Source organism: Haliotis asinina, chromosome 15, assembly GCF_037392515.1.
Source record: "Haliotis asinina isolate JCU_RB_2024 chromosome 15, JCU_Hal_asi_v2, whole genome shotgun sequence".
Lineage (NCBI taxonomy): Eukaryota > Metazoa > Mollusca > Gastropoda > Lepetellida > Haliotidae > Haliotis > Haliotis asinina.
The window spans coordinates 33,727,719-33,750,564 of record NC_090294.1 but is presented as its reverse complement, the minus strand read 5'-3'; the positions used below and the strand labels follow the sequence as shown (position 1 = coordinate 33,750,564).

Genomic DNA, 22,846 nt, shown 5'->3' with positions numbered 1-22,846 from the left:
CAAAACAATTTTCCATATAATTGTCTCTCAAGAGCATAGAGACTCACAATCTGCAACCTTTTCATATTCACAACCGTCATCTCCTGTACAAACATAATGCACAACAGTAACTTTAAAATGCCTTTCTGCCTCACACAGTGGGTTAACTATCACAAATTTCAAAGCGCATGATCAGAATTTCGTTTCAAAATACTTATTTTCTGTCAACATATTTTTCTCATTTCATGAAATAAGTGTTTATGAAATACAATTTACTCAATCCACATGTACGGTCGTGCCCCGTATATCCGAACCTCAGATATCCCCGGAAAACTCGCCTTCCGAACAACAATCCCTTGAAACAAATTCACAACGTCATAAAATTATCTATCTGGAAATCCAGTTTCTGTAACCGTCCAGTCATTTTGACATACAAAACACTAAATTATGTGCATTTTTTGTCTCGTGTATCTGGATGGCTGAGCAACTGGATGTTTACATGCATGAGTACCGAGGGCCTCGCGTGCCGTAACAGGAAAGACGTTCCAGATGATCAAGCAAGCCTGGACAGCTGTGAGCTAAAAAAGATAATCACTAACTGCTTTTATCATGTGGATATTATCCACTTAAATGAGGGCCCACAAGAAGACGTCACATGTCCTTGTCACAACTTTGCGATGCATTTCGATCCTATGCATAAGTTGCAGCTGTGACTGTTACTTCTGATGATTCTGTGAATGTCGACAGTGATCATCTGACTGGCCAAAGTCCTCTCGCTTTTCTACACAGCCAGTGCAAAAAGCTATGACTGACTTCTTCAAGCAAGCGTAACTGCATGAACAGGCATGACACATTTTATGTATGCACAGATATTTGTTTATGTGTAATCAAAAAAGATCATGTTTCATACCTACTATGTTTGTTTCTTTGTACATTTCTTTGTACGTTTCTTTGTACATATGGTCCATGGTTCAGATATCCGAAAATTTGCATATCCAGACAATTTCAACAAAAACACAAGAGTTTGGATAAACGGGGCATGACAGTATAGTCTAAATAGAAATTACTACAGATACCATTTATCTTGCAATGACTTGGTACAAAGCTTATTTAATGAACAAAAGCTGTTTCTTACATAACACAAAATCACACAATACTAAGATCACAAAGAATCACATTACATATTTTCTCATCTCAGTGGTGCAATAATACAAAAGGTTAATACATGAGTGACATCACATGCTTTCTCCATTACTGTGCATTCCCAAGGTTACCTCTGCCATGCCTGTGCATTATCAGTAATAATAATGATGATGCATACTAGCCACATAAAGAAAATGTGCATTGTCAAAATATTATCCCAGTTGATAAGTATGACAACAATGTCAAAGGTACAGAAAAACTTCATTGGAGGGAACATGAGACCATAACAAGTGGGTAGAATTTCAAGTGAAAAGGCAATCACAATGACGTCATGGGTCCACCATTGGCATTTAGAACAGCAGTGCAACTACGAAACTTGCAAGGAAGGCTTGTGGGATGTCACGCCAGATTCTCTCAAGTTCTGTTGCAAGGTCAAGGACATTACCTGGTGGATGATAAAGTCTTCGCAGATGTGATCCATCTCGTCCCAAACACGCTCCATCGGAGAGAGATCCGATGAATTTGCAGGCCAAGGAAGTAAGTCAACGTAGTGGTGTTGCAAGAAATCTGTAGCAGCCCTGGCTGTATGAGGGCGGGCATTGTCCTGTTAGAATGTTAACCCAGAGCCATAACACTGCAGTAAAGGAATTGCTACAGGTCAAAGAATCTGATCCCTGTAGGCCATACCAGTTAAGCTGCCCTGAACAATCACCAAAAGAGTTCTTTGGTGTGCTGTTATTCCATCCCAAATCATCACTAACCACCACCATCAAAGCAATTCCTCTCCAAGACTCAGGCCTGTGCATAATGTTCTAACATGCGTCTATTGTCATGTTGACATCCATCACTATGGGAAATGTTAAACCTGAACTCATCTATAAAAAACACATTTCTCCACCAAAACAAGGGTCTGCGGACATGATTTCAGCACCACATTCAGTAAGCTTGTCAATGACACTGTGTCAGGATATTTCATATGGTGGGACATCATGGGTGTGTTGGGGTGAATATGGCGAAGACCTAGGATGGTCCAGGCAGTCATCACTGCAGTCTGAAAGCTGTATCGAAGATGGGTCACCCTTATCCATTTGTCCTGTCTTGGCGTGTTTACACATGTACGTCCAGAACATGGCCGATTGACGACGTCGTTTGTGTTCTGGTCGCATCTGACAAGTGCAGATATTCCGGTGGCAGTGGAAATGTGCAGTCACTTGTCATTGAGACACTCCCCAAAGGATCATCCCAATGGCTTCATGACGTTGTGCAGACGTTACCCTCTGCATGCTATGCATTCCAGTAGCTGTTTAAGTTTTTGAACAATTGCAAGGGCAGGGGTTGAGCTTTCTAAAGTGACAGGATTGTGTGGCATTCATTTGCTCTGTTTCTCTTTCCCAGAATTCGAATGCAACAACATATTGCACATCTCAAGGAGGAAACCACTGACGTCACAGAACGTGTGCATGCATGTTGGATACATGTCACTTACCTCTGAGTTTAAATCTCTATGTGTCTACACAGGTTTGGTAAATTAGATTTTACATTTTTTGTATGCACAGTTTCTTTATGTGCCTAGTACATAATAATGTGATAATAATGCAAACTAGATAAGATCTAAGAAAATGGTTTAAAAAATTGAAATGATAGTTTTAGCGAGTTTAGTTTTATGCCGCACTCAGCAATATTCCAGCTACATGGCGGAATTGAAATAATAATGTAGGCAAGTAGTATTGATGGTTTCATGTCTTGCAAGTGTAAAACAACTGAGCAGGTGACACTCATTGAATTTTGATACAGTTGTCACCATCAGAAGATTGTCTGCATATCACAGCAGTCTCTATACTTAATATTACACTATACAGTTGATCTGTACTTTATTACGCTATACATTTGGTTACAGTGATCTGTACTTTATTATGCTATACAGTATGCTTCAGCTTCAATGTATCTTTCTTCACAATTGCAACAGGTTAACCTGTTATTGCCTTAATGTACATCAGAAGCTGGAAATATGTAAGGTGTGTGTTGTTATAGTGTGTTGATTACCTGTTGTTTTGTTGACATCAGCTGCTGAGGGCCTCAGCCACACATTGAGGAAGTTGTAACCAGGGATGATGCTGATGCCAACTCGTACTTCCATCCCTGTTGGATACTGAATCTGTCAGACGGAAAAACGAGATTTCATTATCTGAGGACTTAAAACTTATAGTTATGCTTCTGTCTAAAAAGTTATTGGCATTTCGCATAGAGTTTGTGTCATATCTAAATTAGTTTATTTACCAAGTACATTTGCTTGGCACACTTGAACATTATCGTCAATGACAATAATTCTCTAACAGGCCAGTTACCCCAGAAGTTTCATAAATTATCCTGTGAATACTTCAAGTAATGTCCTCAGGAAGTTTTGCAGATGGATGTATGAAACTAAAAGTCATAAATACACTGAAAATAATGCATAATAATTATGGGAAGGGTGAGGGGTGTCATTGACTTGGTACATGACATTCATGAACATACATTTTAGGGGGACCATTCACATTGTAGGTGTTTCTCTAACACACGCATGCACGTACAGCATATAATACTCAAGCAAACACTGATTACAATTTAAACATCAGTCCAACAGATAGTTAACTGACTCACAATTTTGATAATATTTTGTTGAACAACTTTTATTTAGAGGACATAAATTCTGCAAAATGCTCACAAAGTTGATCTGACATTCTAATTATCATCAGTGTTTCATTGAGCATCACATGTTTATTAGATTTCGGTTCAGACTGCAATTCATTGGCCCACCTTTGAGCTAGTCGAACTGTAGTTGGATACAAGCGTACATTAGTACAACACATGTGCATGCTAGTCAGACACATGCTATTTGAACCCACGCATGTGTGTTTGTTGGATACATATGTATGACAGTTATATACAATTAAGCATAGATTACATAAATTTTACCATGGAGACTTACTATATACATTCGGCCTTCGTCCCTGCTGATTGTTCGGAAGCCAGGTGTCACAGCACCATTCCTGAACATCTTCACTGTTACAGGGTTTGAGCTCTCAGTAGGAGTGGCACCACCATAGTCAATGAGAACCACGTCATTCCCTGCTTTCGCAGCGACAGCTACTGTGCAGGACATTCTGCCATGGCAGTCTCTCAAGAACACTTGAACCTGATGGCAAGCAATATCTAACAATCAACAGTCACTGAGTCTTTGATGTGTATGTGAAACTGTTAGTTTCATCTTATAGAGGGAGGAGATGGTTCAAATGGGCAGATTATGACACAGTTAAGAGATTGAATAAGCTCAATACCCTTGCAATACCCTAACCCATTATGTGGGCCATTTCACAGATAAAAAAGAACTTAGGTTAGGGTATCTTTCATGCTGAAGGAGACAGCGAGATATTTTAGTGGACTGACTTTCAGAGAGAAAACTGGCAAACAGAAAGCATATATCATGCAGTGTTATGATCATTGTACAACCTTAGACCCATGATCATTACCTGATCATACAAGTTTTTATTAAGATTCAAGTGGTACTATATACACTGATAGGGACTTGATCTTCAATATCTAATACTGTTTTATTAATTAAAGAGAACAGTATCTCACATAAAAGTGTCAGAGGATGCCTGTGAAAAAAGTAATGATTTGATCATGAAGAAAAAATATTTCTTGACAAGATTATTAAAAGTCAATAAGTTATGATGAGACTGTTGAACATTGTGTTTTAACACCAGAAACAACACATGACAATCAAGTCCTATTCCAGTGCTGTACTTACAGCGTAGGGCAATTCTGTGTGCTGATACAGAACAAAAGGACCGTGGAAGTACATGTGGTAGTAGCTGAAACAGTCGTACATTATCATTGAAATGAGAGGACATAAATATATTCAAAATGATTCATCTTATAGATTTCAAAAAGAATAACAGAGCATACTCACAAGCCATCAAAAGTTGTAAGGTGGGGATCATTGACAACCATACACAGAGCACCATTGTCTTCATCCACGATAGACAGCTGAAGCAATGAGACATCTCAATACAGTTATAAATCTAAAGTAAATATATTCTTGGCTAGAGAGTAACATTGACATAGGCACATACCTTAATTGGGACACACCGTGAGAAACAGCAATGTTACTGACAGCAAAAAACAAAGTGATAACAACAGACACAGTCAAAGAAAGTGAGAGACATGAACACAGTCACAAACAGTTGTATATACAGTTAGAAACATCAGCAGGCAAAGTAACAATAACAAAGAAATACTGTGCGAGTCAGAAACAATAACATAAAAAAATTGCAACCATAGACAGAGACATTAACACACAGAGAATCAAAAACAGTGACATCGTCAGAGATAGTAAGAGACAGAGTGGCAATAACAGACACAGAGAAAGTAACAAAGTGGCAATAACGGACAATGACAGAAACACTGACAATGTGACAGTCTCAGACAGACACAGTAAAAACCAAACACAGTTGAAAACAGTGACAGACACAGTGTTCACGATGGTGTTTTAAAGTAACAAGACATTGGGTCCTGTAAATTTCAGATGTCTTTCTGACCTAATGAAAATTCACAGGACCCACAGAATAAAGTTAAACAAACATTCAGATTTAACATGTCTTATAACTGACATTGAAATTACTAACATTACATGATAACAAGCATAAGATGTCTAAACAGCAAACAAGTGTCACATGCCCCGAATAACAACTTCACACAAAGACATTGTGAAATAGTCAATCAGACATTGGGGCTGGCAGGTTGGTGCTTTGTATCTGAACGCTGGCGAATCTGCCAGATTTGCGATTCGTGAACACTGCAGTTACAAAGTGGCAATAACAAACACAGTAACAGTAACAGATGGGCACAGAGACAGTAACAAATGAAGTGGCAGTAACAGATGGACACAGAGACAGTAACAAATGAAGTGGCAGTAACAGATGGACAAAGGAACAGTAGCAAATAAAGTGGCAGTAACAGATGGACAAAGGAACAGTAGCAAATGAAGTGGCAGTAACAGATGGACAAAGGAACAGTAGCAAATGAAGTGGCAGTAACAGATGGACAAAGGAACAGTAGCAAATGAAGTGGCAGTAACAGATGGGCACAGAGACAGTAACAAATGAAGTGGCAGTAACAGATGGACACAGAGACAGTAACAAATGAAGTGGCAGTAACAGATGGACAAAGGAACAGTAGCAAATAAAGTGGCAGTAACAGATGGACAAAGGAACAGTAGCAAATGAAGTGGCAGTAACAGATGGACAAAGGAACAGTAGCAAATGAAGTGGCAGTAACAGATGGACAAAGGAACAGTAGCAAATGAAGTGGCAGTAACAGATGGACAAAGGAACAGTAGCAAATGAAGTGGCAGTAACAGATGGACACAGAGACAGTAACAAATGAAGTGACAGTAACAGATGGACAAAGGAACAGTAGCAAATGAAGTGGCAGTAACAGATGGACAAAGGAACAGTAGCAAATGAAGTGGCAGTAACAGATGGACAAAGGAACAGTAGCAAATGAAGTGGCAGTAACAGATGGACAAAGGAACAGTAGCAAATGAAGTGGCAGTAACAGATGGACAAAGGAACAGTAGCAAATGAAGTGGCAGTAACAGATGGACACAGAGACAGTAACAAATGAAGTGACAGTAACAGATGGACAAAGGAACAGTAGCAAACGAAGTGGCAGTAACAGATGGACACAGAGACAGTAACAAATGAAGTGACAGTAACAGATGGACAAAGGAACAGTAGCAAACGAAGTGGCAGTAACAGATGGACAAAGGAACAGTAGCAAACGAAGTGGCAGTAACAGATGGACACAGAGACAGTAACAAATGAAGTGGCAGTAACAGATGGACACAGAGACAGTAGCAAATGAAGTGGCAGTAACAGATGGCGAAAGAGACAGTAACAAATGAACTGGCAGTGACAGGTGTAGAAAGAGACAGTAACAGATAAAGTGGCAGTGACAGATGAGAAAGACATGGTAACAGAAGAAGGGGCAGTAACAGATAAAGTGGCAGTGACAGATGAGAAAGACATGGTAACAGAAGAAGGGGCAGTAACAGATAAAGTGGCAGTGACAGATGAGAAAGACATGGTAACAGAAGAAGGGGCAGTAACAGATAAAGTGGCAGTGACAGATGAGAAAGACATGGTAACAGAAGAAGAGGCAGTAACAGATGGAGAAAGACCAATTAACAGAATAAGGGACAACACCAGCCTGACTCGGAGACAGTAACAAACAAACAAGCAAATAAACAGTGACAACAGTGACTCTAAGGCACAGTCAGGACAGTTACAAAGTGACAAGAACAGACAAACACAGAAAAATTGAGATAGTGCTATGTGATTACAAGTGATTTGACAATTTTTTAATTGAATCCCACAACTGAAGTTGTGAGTACATTATTATTAAGGATGATTAATACCAAATATCAAAATGTCAAGAAACTGATAACTTTGGTATCACAGACTTCATCACCATCACCATCACCATAAGTATGAATCTATCTCCTTCCAGGAATGAACATTCCCACATTGCTGCCATCTTGACAGCGCCAGTTTCCTCTGTTGCCTTCAGCGCTAGCGATTCCGAATTAAACCGAAACAAATCGTCAACCATCAAACAAGCCCTGGTTAATGGTTCTGTCTATTATCCACAATATATAATACACAATCATCCACAAGATGTTTCACAGACATGTGTTCCAAATCTAATTATGTGAAACAGCAAGTCACCACAGCATTTGTTTGACAAGTGGAGTCCCCTTGTGGCACCATTTGTGAAAAACTAATATGCCAATGAAAATTCGCTTAAAAGTAAATTGCATACTTTTATTATTCGATATGTGGTTTTGCATGAAGATATTTCAGTATTGATATGAAATAAAGCAGGAAAATCAATTTTCAAGGCAGTCTGTAGGATTCCACACATTAATTAAGGAATATGAAAAAATACTGATTCATCAATGAAAAAAGGATTTTTATAATAACAAGTTTCTTCAATAAAATGAATTTTTATTTAGTCAATTCACACTAGATTAATATTCGAAAATAAAGCAAATATGATATCAACATTATCTCCAATTTAAACAGCTTACCCAAATCAGATTTAATAAAGGAAAACACTCTTGTCCAGATTTAATTCAGGATAAATGCTTGTGATGCCAAAATATCATGATGTATGATTAGAGGCAAGATAAAGGGAAATAACTGTGTGACATAAATATACACTCCTACTGTCACATCCCATCGCATACTGCATGCACACAAACCCCAGTAGGCAACCTTTTAAGAGAAATAATATCAGACTGTCATCATCCAGGTAACAAAACAGATGCATAATTTCATTGGAAAAATAATTGCATGACATTTCACGACATACCCCTGCATGAACTTTAAACTGGTAAAAAATGACAGAATTGAAGAAGTCAACAATCAGCCTGATGATATGGTGCCATTGTTCAATGAGTGCTTGCTTTTGCAAGTATTGGAGTTGCCAAAGAATCTGCTGTTGCACTTGCCAGTTCATGCAAACTGATTTCAGTCAGGTTCAAATACTGGAATGGGAAGGCCAGTCCATGACATCATCACCAGTGTTATGTCAGAAGTTGTGCATCAAAGTTAAGTTACCATACTGACACTTGCGAGACGGGTATTCCATGGAGTAGACAACATACAACATAATTTAGCCAAAGACTGAATCCCAGAAAGACACTGGAAGTTTTACATGTAATGGCATTTTCTCTTGTCTTGGTCATCTCTCATTACAGCTGTTGTAAGAACTGTTTTCACCCATTATTTACAACCTTTATTTTGAAGCTTCACAACTTTTCCAGTTAGATTAATATTTTCATTTGCTAAAATTACTGTTAATGTATCTTCTTGTCATTGAATTTGTAATGACATTGTAATTCCTTTGCATTGAACTTAGTCAATTCTAGAAAACATTTTGTCAACTTAATCACCTGTCATTGTTGTTTGTTAGTTTCAGGACAAATTCTCTTGCATGCAGTTTTCGGGATAACTTTTTGTTTCTGCTGTTAGAAGTCACAGAGACAGTAACAGACAGGCACCAACAACTGATAGACAGTCCCTGAGACATAGAAAGTAACAAAGAGAGTGACAGAGATATAATATGGATAAGACAGCAACAAAGAAACAGAAAGTGTTATTGAGGAACTGTGACAGATAAATACAGCATAAAACAGAAACCACGCAACTGACCTCGGACTTGAGCAGCTCAGATGAATGTTCCACCACAGAGCTAACCAGGAAGGAGGACATTACTGTCAGAGTTCTGTTATGGTCGCCCTCATATTTGCTGTCAACTGTTGCACGCACATTCAGTGAGTACTGTTTCTGCCAGTTATCTCTCCTGATCAGGAGCTGACAAAGAGGATGATCTTCCTGATCAGAAGAAAGTCGGAATGCCATCTGGGGTATGAATTCACCAGTCAGACACTTGACTTCTGTATCATTATCAACTGATATGTCATATGAAATACGAATTTCACACTCATCAGTGTTATTGAAGGACAAACCACGGCACAATACATATGGTGGAGCAGTTGCAAATATTTGGAGGGTCTCCCCTGGCTTTCCTTCAGTCAAGGTCATTTCCTTAAGTGCATTTTCCATCTGAAAGACAAAGAACCTCATGCAAAACTCATATCATGCACTACACTAGTTTTGTTTTCATGCATCGTTTAACAAATGAATGGGACCCTGCTTGCATTGGAAACTGTTCTCATTACAAATAAATGGTGCTGCTTAAGAGGAGAGCCACTGGGTATATATTATTTATCTACAAATTTGATAGACATAATCATCCATCATCTACTCCACAATGCCAATCCATATTCACAACTTCATTATTCTAAACAGACTGGAGATCTGCATTACTTCCTTTCAGGGCCTAACCTTTTTTGGATGACTTCTTCATGAGTTAAACATCATTTATATTCTTGATGTATCTCTTATAGTCATAAGTCCCATACATTAACATTGACTTTAGACTATCTCAGCGCTAAGAGAGCATCAAAATCTAGGCCTAGATTTTCAGCCATATTCTAACTCCTTGTCATGACTGCCCTGTAGTCTCCTAACACCTACCAACTTCACAGCTAGGAAAGAGATTACTCTAGACAAGCTATCAGAGTTATGTTATAGCATCTAATTCAGAACAGCCATCGTCCAAATATTTTCCAAAAACAAACTATTTGTAGCCAAGTCATGTGGGACTTAAATGCAATTATTCATTTAATCTGCATTCTTAATTCTTATCACAACCACATTGTACATTGTCTTGTTAGCCATCCTGAACCATATTATGAGAGCTGGAGAGATAGATAACTTACTTTTATCTTACCTCACATATAAATGTTGTTTTCTGACTGGCTAAGCACTCTTTTGTAATTTTCAATGTACCCTTCACACAAGTAACTCATTTGGTACTTCATGGTAGTACTTCTTCATCTCAAACAACATTGAATCATGCATGATGCATGAAATTTACTGATGTTTTGTGAATGCAAATTGATACAAGGGAGATAACTCTAAATCTGTTTTTCTTGTGTTGTCTGCAAAATCTGGCAATGGTTACGAAAGGTTTTGCCTTGGATTCCAATTAATAAATTTTGACAAAATGTTCAATGTCCATGTGAATGTTAAAAAGGGGATTACACCACAGGAATTACACAATACAATACCTGCTGAATACACACAAGCTAAGCCAGCCAGCCCGTCCATGCACATTCACCATACATCCAAGTTGAGCAAGGGAGATAACTTGTGACACCCAAGACTTCCTACTACAGCGAGACCATGAAAAAACACAGTTTCGAAAATTCCTATTCTGTTGAATGAGTCTTGAATAAAATCTGAATATTTCAATTTATATTTTGTGGGGCAACTGTTCCATCCAATTTCACCTCTCAAGGCACATCCAGATGTAGGCCTTAGGTACACCAGGCCCCGAGGTTTTGTACTCAGGTCATGCAGCTATGCTCTGTCAGACCCCAGATGGCTGCTTCACAAAGAACGGTTTGTGCAACAGCTTAATACAGTCTTGAAAATGTATTGTGTGTCATTCCAGCATCTTCCACCTACTTAGACTGAATGCATGAAAGGGCTCTGCTCGCTGACTTGGAGAGTTCCTTAGCAGTAAATTTCATATCCAAATACTCGTTTAATCACAAATACTCGTTTAATCAGAGTCCAAAATATTTATATCTATCTATTACATGAATATCCAAAGGTTCGCATGTGAACATAGAACTGGTAATGTTAACATTCCTGTTTCTGAAATGAAGAACTCTAGTCTTTTCTGCATTTATCTGCAATCTCCATTTTTGGCACCAGTCTCACACTGTATCCACCATCTTTTGTAGAATTCTTTTGCTTGGAGCAAGAAATACAATGTTGTCTGTGAATAATAGTAAGGAGAGGTTAAAATTGTCTAAGTGTATACCGCCATTCCGCCAAGTCATTTATATACAAAGAAAAAAGGGTTGGCAACAGGGAACAGCCTCAATAACACTGTTGTTATATCTTGAAAGATGGAGTCATGAAGTTGTTCACTTTCACTGAACACTGAACTTCTTCATACTGAGTTTTGATCATTGCATACATCCTTCCTGTAAATACAGCCTTGTTAAGTTTATACCATAAACATTCATGGCTGACATTGTCAAATGCTTTCCTTAAGTCAATGAAACAGGAAAACATACTATTTTTGACAATCTTCTTTTGGTGACAATTGTGTAGTAGTAGTAGAATAGCTTATATAATAAGTGTCAATATACTTTGCAACAGACAGCTCAGTTTCAATCTTTACCACGGTTCACTTCAAAGCTGCTTCACTGCTGATTTTTCTCAAGCTTGAAACCTGATTTACATAGATTTTTATTATCATTCTGCACATTTTGTTCATTATCTGTTGCTCCAGTGCCCATCTAGCCTGAAAAAGAGTGTGATGCTTTGACAACTGAATGCCCTGGGATTGACTGGAGCACAGTGATATCAGATCTGTTAATTAATTCAATGACAGTTTCAACTATGAAATCAGTAATTACTAATGACTGTTTAAATAGCACAATTACATAAGCCATCACTGATTTTCCTTGTGGAGTTACATAAGTAATTCCGGAATACTGGACTGCTTGTCAGAGTAGATGTGGGCATATATATAGTTCTTGGCAACAATGGACCGACGATAACTCAACAATGAACAGATAGAGAAGCAATAAAACTTGCATGTACAGTTGGGGATATCCAATGAAGGCCATAAACGTCATATACCGTAATTAATGACAGTGACAGTATGGCACAGGGTGGTTGACAAGACAATGTACAAGGCGTTGTGATAAGGATTAAGAATGCAGATTAAATGCATAATTACAATTAAGACACACATAGTTAGGTTTTGGAAAATATATGTCTGATGGCTGTCCTGAATTAGATGCTATAACATATCACTGATTACTTGTCTAAAGTAATCTCTTATCTAGGTGTGAAGTAGGTAGGTATTAGAAGACTACATAGACTATCATGACAAGGACTTTGAACATGGCTGAGATAGTCGAAAGTCTATGTTAATGTATGGCACTTATGACTATCTTAGCACTAAGAGTCTCAGCTTCGAGCATCTAGGTCCTGGTTAATAAATATGATAATGACAGAGGTTGAATATAATCCAACACACAAATCAAGCTTGGTTGATACTGTCTTTGTCTTTGGGACAAAATAAATAACTGTCTCCTTAAACACACAAGAAGATAAATCAAATCCAGTGTATGAATAATATCTACAAATAATAAAAGTAACAATGCAGAGTTTACATGTTTCATATTTCATGTCAGTCACAAGAGAGACATTCAAGAGCACTTAGTAGTCTCTGCGTAGCTAACAAGGATACAAACCTATATAGATATATTGTGGTGAATGTGTTGTGTTGTGAATGTTTTACAGATGTATGGCAGACAAGACATACAGTTAGAAAGTGTGAGGAGCTGTATTCTCTTGTGCAAAATGATCTAAGGACAGAGATTATTACACTTCCATACCTTACACAGACTTGCAATAATCATACTGCTTAGTTACATGTTTTAATACATTGTCACACATACATTGCCCAGGAGTAGACAATTATCACTGTGGCTGAAATCAGGGAAAACAGTCATACACAGTATACAGTTACCTTAATTTGTGCAGTGTACACATCTGAAACTACCAGCAGGCCCCTGGTATTCTCGCAGTCATCTGCATAACAAGCACTTACTGCAGCTTTAATCTGAAAACACACACATGGAAGCTTAGACATAATTACTGTTGTTGTCACTGAGGCACTCAATGTAATATTACTACGCATGCCAAATCATAAATAATAAAAGTAGAAAACTGGCTGATAACTAAAAGACAAACTGAACAAAAAATTCAGAAGAATTAAAGAAAATATAATTACATGACTGACAAGCTTCACTGGACATAATATCTGAGCTTGCATCACTATCAGAAATACTAAAAGAGTGAGGATCTAGATGAAAACTCTGTCTCCCATCTTTAAAACTCTACTCATCAATAAAATACATTGAGGTATATAACACATCTTATAAACCAAGAAACATTCACCAAATTCTTTCTTTCCATCACCTGTCAAATAAAATTCTCAGGAACACTTAAACATGACCAATTAGTGTCTCCTTGCTGTCAATTTGGTGCCAGGTAGATTATTTAGAATCTTGCCCACAAATTAAGGTATTTATTAATTCAACTTTACTGGAATCTGTATTTGTAACAAAACTATTTTGCAGTTGTGGTATACTCTGTCAAAACGTTCATCACTACTGTTTACATTGCACTCATTATGATTTACAAAGGTAAAACTGCATGATATAGCTCCAACCTGATCTATGTCCTAGCAACTGTTTCAGCAGTATTTATAGCGACAGATTACCCCAGCTTTGCACTGTATTGTATACATACATTTTTTATGTGTCCCTTTCACATTCATTACCTATGTCTATGAATATCATTACTACCAATCTAAACTACTAATCTAAACTTCAGATCTACAATTAATATGGAGAAAGCTTATCAAATTGTAATAACTTCGGACACATCAGTTGTACTACTTCAGCCCAAAGCACCATTGCTTAAGGCAATCATCCTTGAATAAATGAAACCTTAAGAATGCATTGGTGTTACATACAGTTGTCCCATTGGTGATGTTATTAGCCAGCATATCATCCAGGACAGCCCCTGTCACATCAGTCCTCAGTGTGCTCTCATATATCCACTGACCATCCACTTGCCACAAAACATTATAGTGGACACTGCGGCTGGTGACATTCACTTTTGTGAAGTTACACATGAAACTATCATTGCCAGGTACTTTGAAATTGGGTACAATTGCTATGCTGCCCACTCTCACACTCTTCCGATCTAATGGGGATCCTGAAATTGATAAAACAGCTTTTATCAATGTCTTAGAAAAAACATTTTTTAAGTACTCTATTACAATCTGAAAGCTTATTACATTCTGTTAGTGTATTAGATTGGTTTATACAGAGAGTCTATACAATGAAACAGATATAACATGTCAGAGTGTTATGCTTGGTGCATAGATAAAGAACCTTTCAGTGTATCCTCCAATCACTGTTCAATTGCTTTAATGTGTGTCCTAACATTGTGGTTATGTGGCATCCAATCAATCCTTAGTAATAATCATGCATATCCTATCCTTTTCCCTGTATATACACTCTGTACATACTCTGTCTAATCCACTGCATAACCATACCACTTATTCTCTTTGAACTGTGCACATCACAGACCAAATCACACCAAATCACTGTAATTCCATCTCCAGCACATACTTTATATTTTGCTTGTATTATTATATTCTGTCATTCACCTGATACGGGGGCAAAAAGAAGCCCAGAAACATTGTGTTGTAAATATTGAAAAAAACTGTAATGAGTACAATACGTTGTTATGCTAAGTAACAAAGTAACATAAATAAGTATTTAAATGTAAACATTTCCTATCAACTAAAGTTTGTTTAAGGGCATCATTAGTGGTAAATTGAATGTTGTTGCTGTAATGGTGACTTACTAAATTTACTGTCAGCATTATTCAGTACCATTTTGAATACCACAAATTTACAAAACTTTATTGATACACTTATGTAGAAGACTCAGCTGGTACACTTAACCCACTAAATTCAACTGGTAAAACTGATAAACCTGACCCGATTAACTGGACTAGTAAACTAATCTGGTAAACTAATCTGGTAAACCGGCCAGGTAAATGACAACTGAGGCACAGAATAATGCCTCCGAAGAATGTGTGCCAGAGAAGATTTGACTGAATGCATATGTACATGCAAATATAGCATTAAGGGTTCATATACAGACACAATGCAGTAAAAGAAAATCTGCAAATACATAAATAAGATTAAGAACTGATGATCTGTTCTTCTTACCATCAGTATGTAAAATATGTGTCCTCTTTTAAAGTATCTAATTTGGTATATTTAGTGTCTCTTCTGTATGTAATGACAAATATTGGTTATCAAACGAGTGTGTTTTGGGATTGCTAATATCCTGCATTAGGAATAAACATTGTATTTAGCGAGAATTGGCGAGTTCAATACATAGTGTTTATTCCTAATGCAGGATATTAACCATCCCAAAACACACGAGTGTGGTAAAGAATGATACTGGGAATGAACCATGAGAGACAAACCATTAGTTAGGAGTAGGAGTTGTCTTCATTTGCAAGAAGGGTACATGTAGGCCATCGGCCTATGGTACTTTAGTCACTGTCCACAGTTTGCTTATCACGTTCCATTATATAAATACAAACATTCAGCGTTGCACACACAATTTCAATTTGGTTGCATGGTATGTGGTTGGTGAGACAGGTTTCATAATTCTAACATTAGTAGACATATATCATTAATCAACAGAGTATTTTCTGGCAGATAGTAAAATCATTGCAGCACGTTTCATAATCCCAACATCAGTATAGGCCATTGTACATCATAGACCACAGTTTCAATATTTGCACATGTAGTACAAACATTGCCATGTATTTCATAATTTTGGTTATATTGTTGTTGATCCTCTTCTTCCTTTCCTTCAGCATTCTTACAATAGTTGTCCTTACATTATTTCTGTTTGTCATGACTTTTTTCAAGTCGCTGATGGAGCCAAAATTGCATATGGTTGAGAGTTCTTTGCAGTCAAAGAGGATGTGTTCTATAGTTTCTGGGTCTTGATTGCATAATGGACACATATCACTGTCTGTAAGATGAAATTTGAACAGATGGCTTTGACAAGGGTAGTGGCCAAGTTTGATTGTGGACATGAGAACTTGATCTTGCCTGGAGAGAGATTTGTAGCGCAGTGGATTTCGGTGGTCTTGTAACTTGTAGTATGAACAACCTTTCACTTCATTTGCCCAGTTATTCTTCCACATGTGTTTGTGCTGTGGTTAAGCTTCTTTTTAGGGAGGAAACAGTGGGTATGTGCTTGTTGACCAGACCATTCATTGATGCAGTTTTGGCTATTTCATCTGCTATTTCGTTTCCTTAAATGCCTATATGGCTGGGGATCCACTGAAGAGTGATGCTGTCCTGTATATCAGAGATGAGGTCAGTTTGGTTTGATTGGTTTGATGATAATACTCTGATGGAGTGTAAGAGGACAGGGCTTGAAGTGATGATTTGGAGTTTGACAGGATGACTTTTTTTTTCTAGGTGAATCATTTCTCGATTGAACAAACTGGATCTCATGTAGGTAGCGCCCTTTCAATTGCAGAAAGTTCAGCAGAGAGTATGGAGCATGTTGGAAGTGGAATGATGATTTTGCTTGAAGTGTACTGTAGATAGACTCCAGCTCCTGCATTTCCAGTTAATGGATCTAGTGAACCATCAGTGAAAATCTTGAAAAGGTCTTCACAACGTTCATGTATGACTTCCAGCGAGAGCTGATGTAAGTAAGGTGGAATTTCAGGCAGACAGTCAATGTAGGAGGGTGGGCTCCAATCCCTGGGAGGTGTTTTGTTGATGACAGCAGTTTTGATTGGTCTTATGTCAGATTTCTTTGGAAGTTTGATCTTCCTCTCGTGGAGGAGTGCAGATGACCTCTGGTAGAAGCTTTTTGGGTCCTTTATATCCTTGGGTCCTTTATATATATAATTTTGGTTATATTTGGGAAGCCCTGTTTCTTTTCTATCAGAATGTGAATGTAGACTAAAAGCCAGTAATGAACAGAATTGTCACTTTGCTCTCGAAAATGGCCCTAAGATGCGTTTGTATTCTTAATTCAAAACTGCCTTCATTGTTGAACCTTATTTACTATCACTAACCATTGAGAAGTTTAGAACAGCATTGGCATGTTTCCGTTGTGGTTCTCACTCCTTAAACATTGAAATGGGGAGGTATCATAATATCCCAAGAAATCAAAGGATTTGTAAACTCTGTAATAATGATAATGTCAAAAATGAATTTCATTTTCCTCTTTTATGCAACGCTTACAGTAATCTTAGAAAACAGTTTATACCACATAAGTGTTTCACACACCTACAATTCATAAGTTTATCCTCCTGTTGTCTAATGCTAATGTTGAAATTATGAAATATTTGTAAGACGTGCGAGTCAATATTGTATCTCTCTGGACCAATGATATATGTACCATGGGCCAATACCAATGTTGAAATCATTAGTTCTAGTGGCAACCATCCTGGAAAGTAGCACAGTGTCAAGGAAACTATGGTCATCATCTCTGGACACAGTTGTCACAAACTCGATTTAGATGCAGTGAGGCATCGCAAGAGACTATCAGCAGCTGCAATATGGGCAGAGACTTGTGCCACCTTCAAAGAACTTCTAATATCAGCTTTGGTGACTCCAACCTGAGGGCCCCTTGTAGAACTGGTGGAGGGGAAAAACATGGGTGACAACCGCTGTCCAGCTCAACATGACAGGCTGTGATTTAGCCTGGTAGGTTTATGTGAGGACAACTAGCTACACTACATTCGTAGTCAACCAAACAGGCAGCTTAAATGAGGGGGTTGCAGACTTGCATGAGCCAATTAGGTAACAGAATGTTGTCATCATGGTATTCAACAAATCGGATACAACACCCAAAAATGTAATCTACATTGGGTCTCTTCGTGAGATTGCCAATCCAACATGGATCTGGATAAAAGAGAGACCTTACATGTCCTGTCATAGACAAAGATCACAATGTCTGAACAGTGGTGCTTAAAACCAATACACCAACCCATGAAACATCAGTCTAAGTAAACTGAGTCTAACAAATGGTCGTAGAAGGTTGCGTTAGGTAACCTTTCAGCGACCTATGACAGTTCAATCAATAACAAGACTGTTAAATAATTTAACCAATCAGACAATGGCTACTGCTTAGGAGGAACTTACAAAATATTCAGGTCACTGACACAGACGTGCAATTTGCAGAGGTTCAAATGTTTTTTTTAAAAGTGACTTGCCACTGGACTTCAAGAACGTAACTTGTCCTGACAAAGTTTTCACTTGCCCTGATGTTATGACGCAATGTTTGATGTTAATGGTTACTGGATTATTTATTGAAGAGTGAAAAATGTGATAAAACATAGCTCAAAATTACTATTATTGCGAAATGTAATAGCTACAATATAATATTTCCGCAAGATGGCATCCTTGAATATTGCCAAAACCACTATTTTCAGCGACTGTTTACTCACTGTTGTCATGGTTGTACTGTGTGCATCACCCGGACGTAAGGTTTTGTTAGACACAGTAGTGGAATGTAACAAAAAGTACTGAGGCTAAGTTTACTTAGACTGCATGAAACATCAAACTCAGGTATGTCCTGGACGCATCACCTGGTGCACGGACCAGCACATGTCTTTGAGGTAAACTGAAATCATCTGATAACCAAATTCAGGGAAATTGTAATTAGTTCCAGATTAGATGGCAAATTATAACCTGGACTGAGATCTCAGCTGTTACATCTTGTACCCATACATGACTGTCTAAAAGCAGCGGGAAGCGGGTTACCTAAGAGTTGCCAGTTTTCTTCAACAGGTTTTGGAGTGGCAATTACTGAAACTGAACCTGTCCATCTTGAATTTGTCTACATCGTACACTGGTTACCTGGTGTTGGCCATCACAATGAAATTATATTGGTTTCTTTCTAAAAATACAATGCACATTCAGGCACAGAGTCTCTCAATAGTTTACTTACAAAGAAATATTTCTTTCAGTTTAAAGCACAAATGTAACAAATCTCAATTCATATTTGAAAACTATGCAATAACAAGTTGTAAATATTTACCTTGTCTGCAAGTGAGTGAGTGTGTGTCCCAACCAGGTGCATGTACCCATTTCAAGGTTGTGTTGGTGATAATTAGAGGGGAGAGAATACAGATGCCTCGAGCTTTGTTGAATTTGACAGACTGACAGGTTTTGTTGAGAGCGCAGAGTTGTCTACAGTGGTCTACTGTCCACACAGCATACATTGCAAAATCAGTTGGGCCAGGTTTCACATAGTCTTGATCCTTCTTCCAGGATAGCAGTGTAGATGGACAGCGGTCTAGTGGAAAGTTAAAAGCAACTTTATAAGCAGCTTAACATTTACTGTTACTTCAGATACGTACTGTACAGCTGAATGTCTTCAACCTCAATGTGAACATCATGAGAATAATGTTATAGACTACATTTGTGTATAATGACATTGCCAACCTATGACGTCACTAAGCTATGATGTCACAATACAAAGGAGTGAGTGAGTTGAGTTTTACGCCACACTCAGCAATAATCCAGCTATGTGGCAGCAGTCTGTAAATAATCGAGTCTGGACAATCCAGTGATCAACAACGTGACCATCGATCTGCTCAGTTGGGAACTGATGACATGTGTCAACCAAGTCAGCGTGCCTGGCCTACCAATCCTGTTAATCGCCTCTTACGACAAGCACAGTTGCCTTTTATGGCAAGCGTGGGTTGCTGAAGGCCTATTCTAGCCCAGACCTTCAGGGCTCCACAATACAAAGGGCTAAGAGCACTGCATAGACCCTAATTTGCTATTTGTGAACTCTCACTCTTGAATGCAGGGTATCTCCCTTCTATATCTATAAAGACAGGAGTCGATAAAGTAACAAATATTTAGTGTGGAATAGAGTTTTGGATGATACAGACAGACAGACAGACAGACAGACAGACAGACAGACAGACAGATTTACCTTCCTGGCACTGCCATTCAAGGTATTGGAATCTCAAAGGAAACTCCTGGAAGTAATCCCCAACTTGTGCAGCCTTGAACTTCGACAGATGACACTCATTGGAAACCATGTTGTAATCAGCAGAACGGCACAGGAAGTCTTTCTCCTCCAAACACAGGGCACGACACATATCCACACTTGAAACATTAACAGTTTTGTGGTTGTGGAAGGCAATTGCCATTGAGGTGTTTTGTATCCATATTACTTCTGATCCAGGACAAGGAGCTGACAAGGAAATAGATCAAGTCACATCATCATGTATAATTTAAAGTTTTATGGAAGGATTCTTTGTGAAATACAATCATGAAACTTTACCTCCCTTTATGAGAACACTTGATATCACATGGTCATACCAAGTAGGGCAGCATGTTTGTCATACATTATCATTTTTTTCCTGTGGTGATAAACTGAGGACATATTAAACTTGATGCTTTCAGTCCTTTGTTCAAGATTTGGTGTGAGCGAGTGATGGTAGTTTTAAGCCGCACTCTGCAATATTCCAGCTATATGGCAGCAGTCTGTAAATAATCCAGTGATCAACAGCATGAGCATCGATCTGTGCAGTTAGGAATCAATGCCATGTGCCAACCAAAGCCTCACCACCCAATCATGTTGGCCACCTCTTATGACTAGTATAGTCGCCTTGTGAGACAAGCATGGGTTGCTGAAGACCTATTCTGCCCCGGATCATCACGAGTCATTTATGATTCATAGTAGGTGCTCTACACACATCATATAAAATCCAAATCAGTGGACACAGCATGATGATTCATACAGATGAACTATCCCAAGCCAGGGGCAGTCATGTTTTTGCTGCTGGATTGCCAGTGCAAATGCTTGGGTATAGCAAACCAATCTCAAAGGTCCATGAAGTTATAGGATCTGATTGTGGGAAGCAACTCTTTGCAGTACTATTGGCATTAATAACTTACATGTGGTCTCTGTCCATGACACATTGCTCTGTGTGGCATTACAGATCTGTGTGTGAGTGTCTGGGTTGATTGTCAGGTCCAGGAAGCAGACATCATCAATCACACATACATGATCCTGCAAGGAGGAATGTTACGTGTCATACACTGGGAACAGTAAAGAAATGTACAATAACATTACAAGCATGAATGGTACGCACCTTCATTTCACATGTTCCTAGTTGTGTGTTGCATGTGTAGCACTGGGGGTTGTAGGCCAGGAATGTTAGATTGTTGGAGAAGATGCCTTCAACATTGGTCACACGGAGAAGGTAGTTTGCTGTCTTAGGAAGGGCACATCGCAGAACACTCTTGCTGACAAAAACTGTGCTGTTACACTCTGTCCAGCTGCCAACCTCTACAAAGCCTGTGCTGCTAACCTGTGGTGCAAATAATTATACTTAATAACACAACTGTAGAATGTATGCTATTAGTTACAGGTTGTTTTGAAAGGGTGTATGTATATGGGGATGTGAGACCATTGTAAATTCCATATTTCCTGAGGCGCATAGGTCTTACAGTCCTGTACACTCTTTCAAAACAACGCGTGACGATTTTATTGCCCTTAAGATCTTCTAATATAGCCTTTGTGTTTATTTATCTTTAAAGAACAACATTCAAGATTCGGCAGAATGAGACTCAAAATATTTCGCTACATTTCCTGAACGATCATAAAGGGAGATAACTCAAGATGCCTTCTTTTATGATAAACATGATCAAATTTGAGGTTTCGTGAAACGACAAGTGAAATACAGGAGCATTTTATTTAGTTTTTTTCATATTTTTTTATACATTTATAGATACAAACAAACAGGAATTCATAGCAACAATTTTGTTACTCTGAATTCATAGCAACAATTTTATTACTTTGTTTATACTCATAACTGTATACGTCAACTCAAAAACGTCAAAGCGAGCAGCTGTTTGGCAGTCACATTCCATCTAAGGTCAAGGTAATTTGTACAACCCGTGTAGTGTGTCATGTGACAGATTTGACGCAGTGTACGGTGTACATCCTGGCAAATCAACCTACATGGTTTGGGATGCCTTGGCTATTGACCAATCAGAATTGGACAGATTTATCTTAATGGTAACAACTAAATATACAATACCACAGTGAGACGATATCACTCAAAACAAGAAAGGTTGTATGTCAGACAATGGAAAACTGTAGAATGAGAACTAATACATCCACCAGCACTAACCTCAATCATTTTGAAGTATCCTTTAAGCTGTGATGTCTCAACAAATGTTCCTCCATACAGGTGAACTGTAGTGCAGTCACCAAGAAGTATGTTGCAGTGACCATCATCCTCCAGTCGTGCAATGGCTGGTGCAGTGAAGATACTAAGGGCACAGTCAACTCCCAGATAGCCATCATTACACTCACATTTACCTAGAAACATACACAAGACAATATCTATGTTTTCTATGCACC

At 38.3% G+C, this 22,846-nt stretch overlaps 1 protein-coding gene across 1 annotated transcript in view; it reads right to left on the bottom strand.

Moving 5' to 3' along the window:
• Positions 1–22,846, bottom strand: part of LOC137266456 (uncharacterized) — a 303,788-nt gene that overhangs the window by 248,081 nt on the left and 32,861 nt on the right. Inside the window, exons 14-25 of the mRNA XM_067801954.1 lie at positions 22,614–22,804; positions 21,570–21,788; positions 21,373–21,487; positions 20,402–20,665; positions 19,496–19,753; positions 14,365–14,609; positions 13,354–13,446; positions 9,381–9,794; positions 5,075–5,151; positions 4,913–4,976; positions 4,091–4,297; positions 3,166–3,277 (exon numbers count right to left, since the gene is read on the bottom strand). Of these exons, the coding sequence (XP_067658055.1) occupies positions 3,166–3,277; positions 4,091–4,297; positions 4,913–4,976; positions 5,075–5,151; positions 9,381–9,794; positions 13,354–13,446; positions 14,365–14,609; positions 19,496–19,753; positions 20,402–20,665; positions 21,373–21,487; positions 21,570–21,788; positions 22,614–22,804 (2,259 nt within the window). The remainder of the gene's footprint in view (positions 1–3,165; positions 3,278–4,090; positions 4,298–4,912; positions 4,977–5,074; positions 5,152–9,380; positions 9,795–13,353; positions 13,447–14,364; positions 14,610–19,495; positions 19,754–20,401; positions 20,666–21,372; positions 21,488–21,569; positions 21,789–22,613; positions 22,805–22,846) is intronic.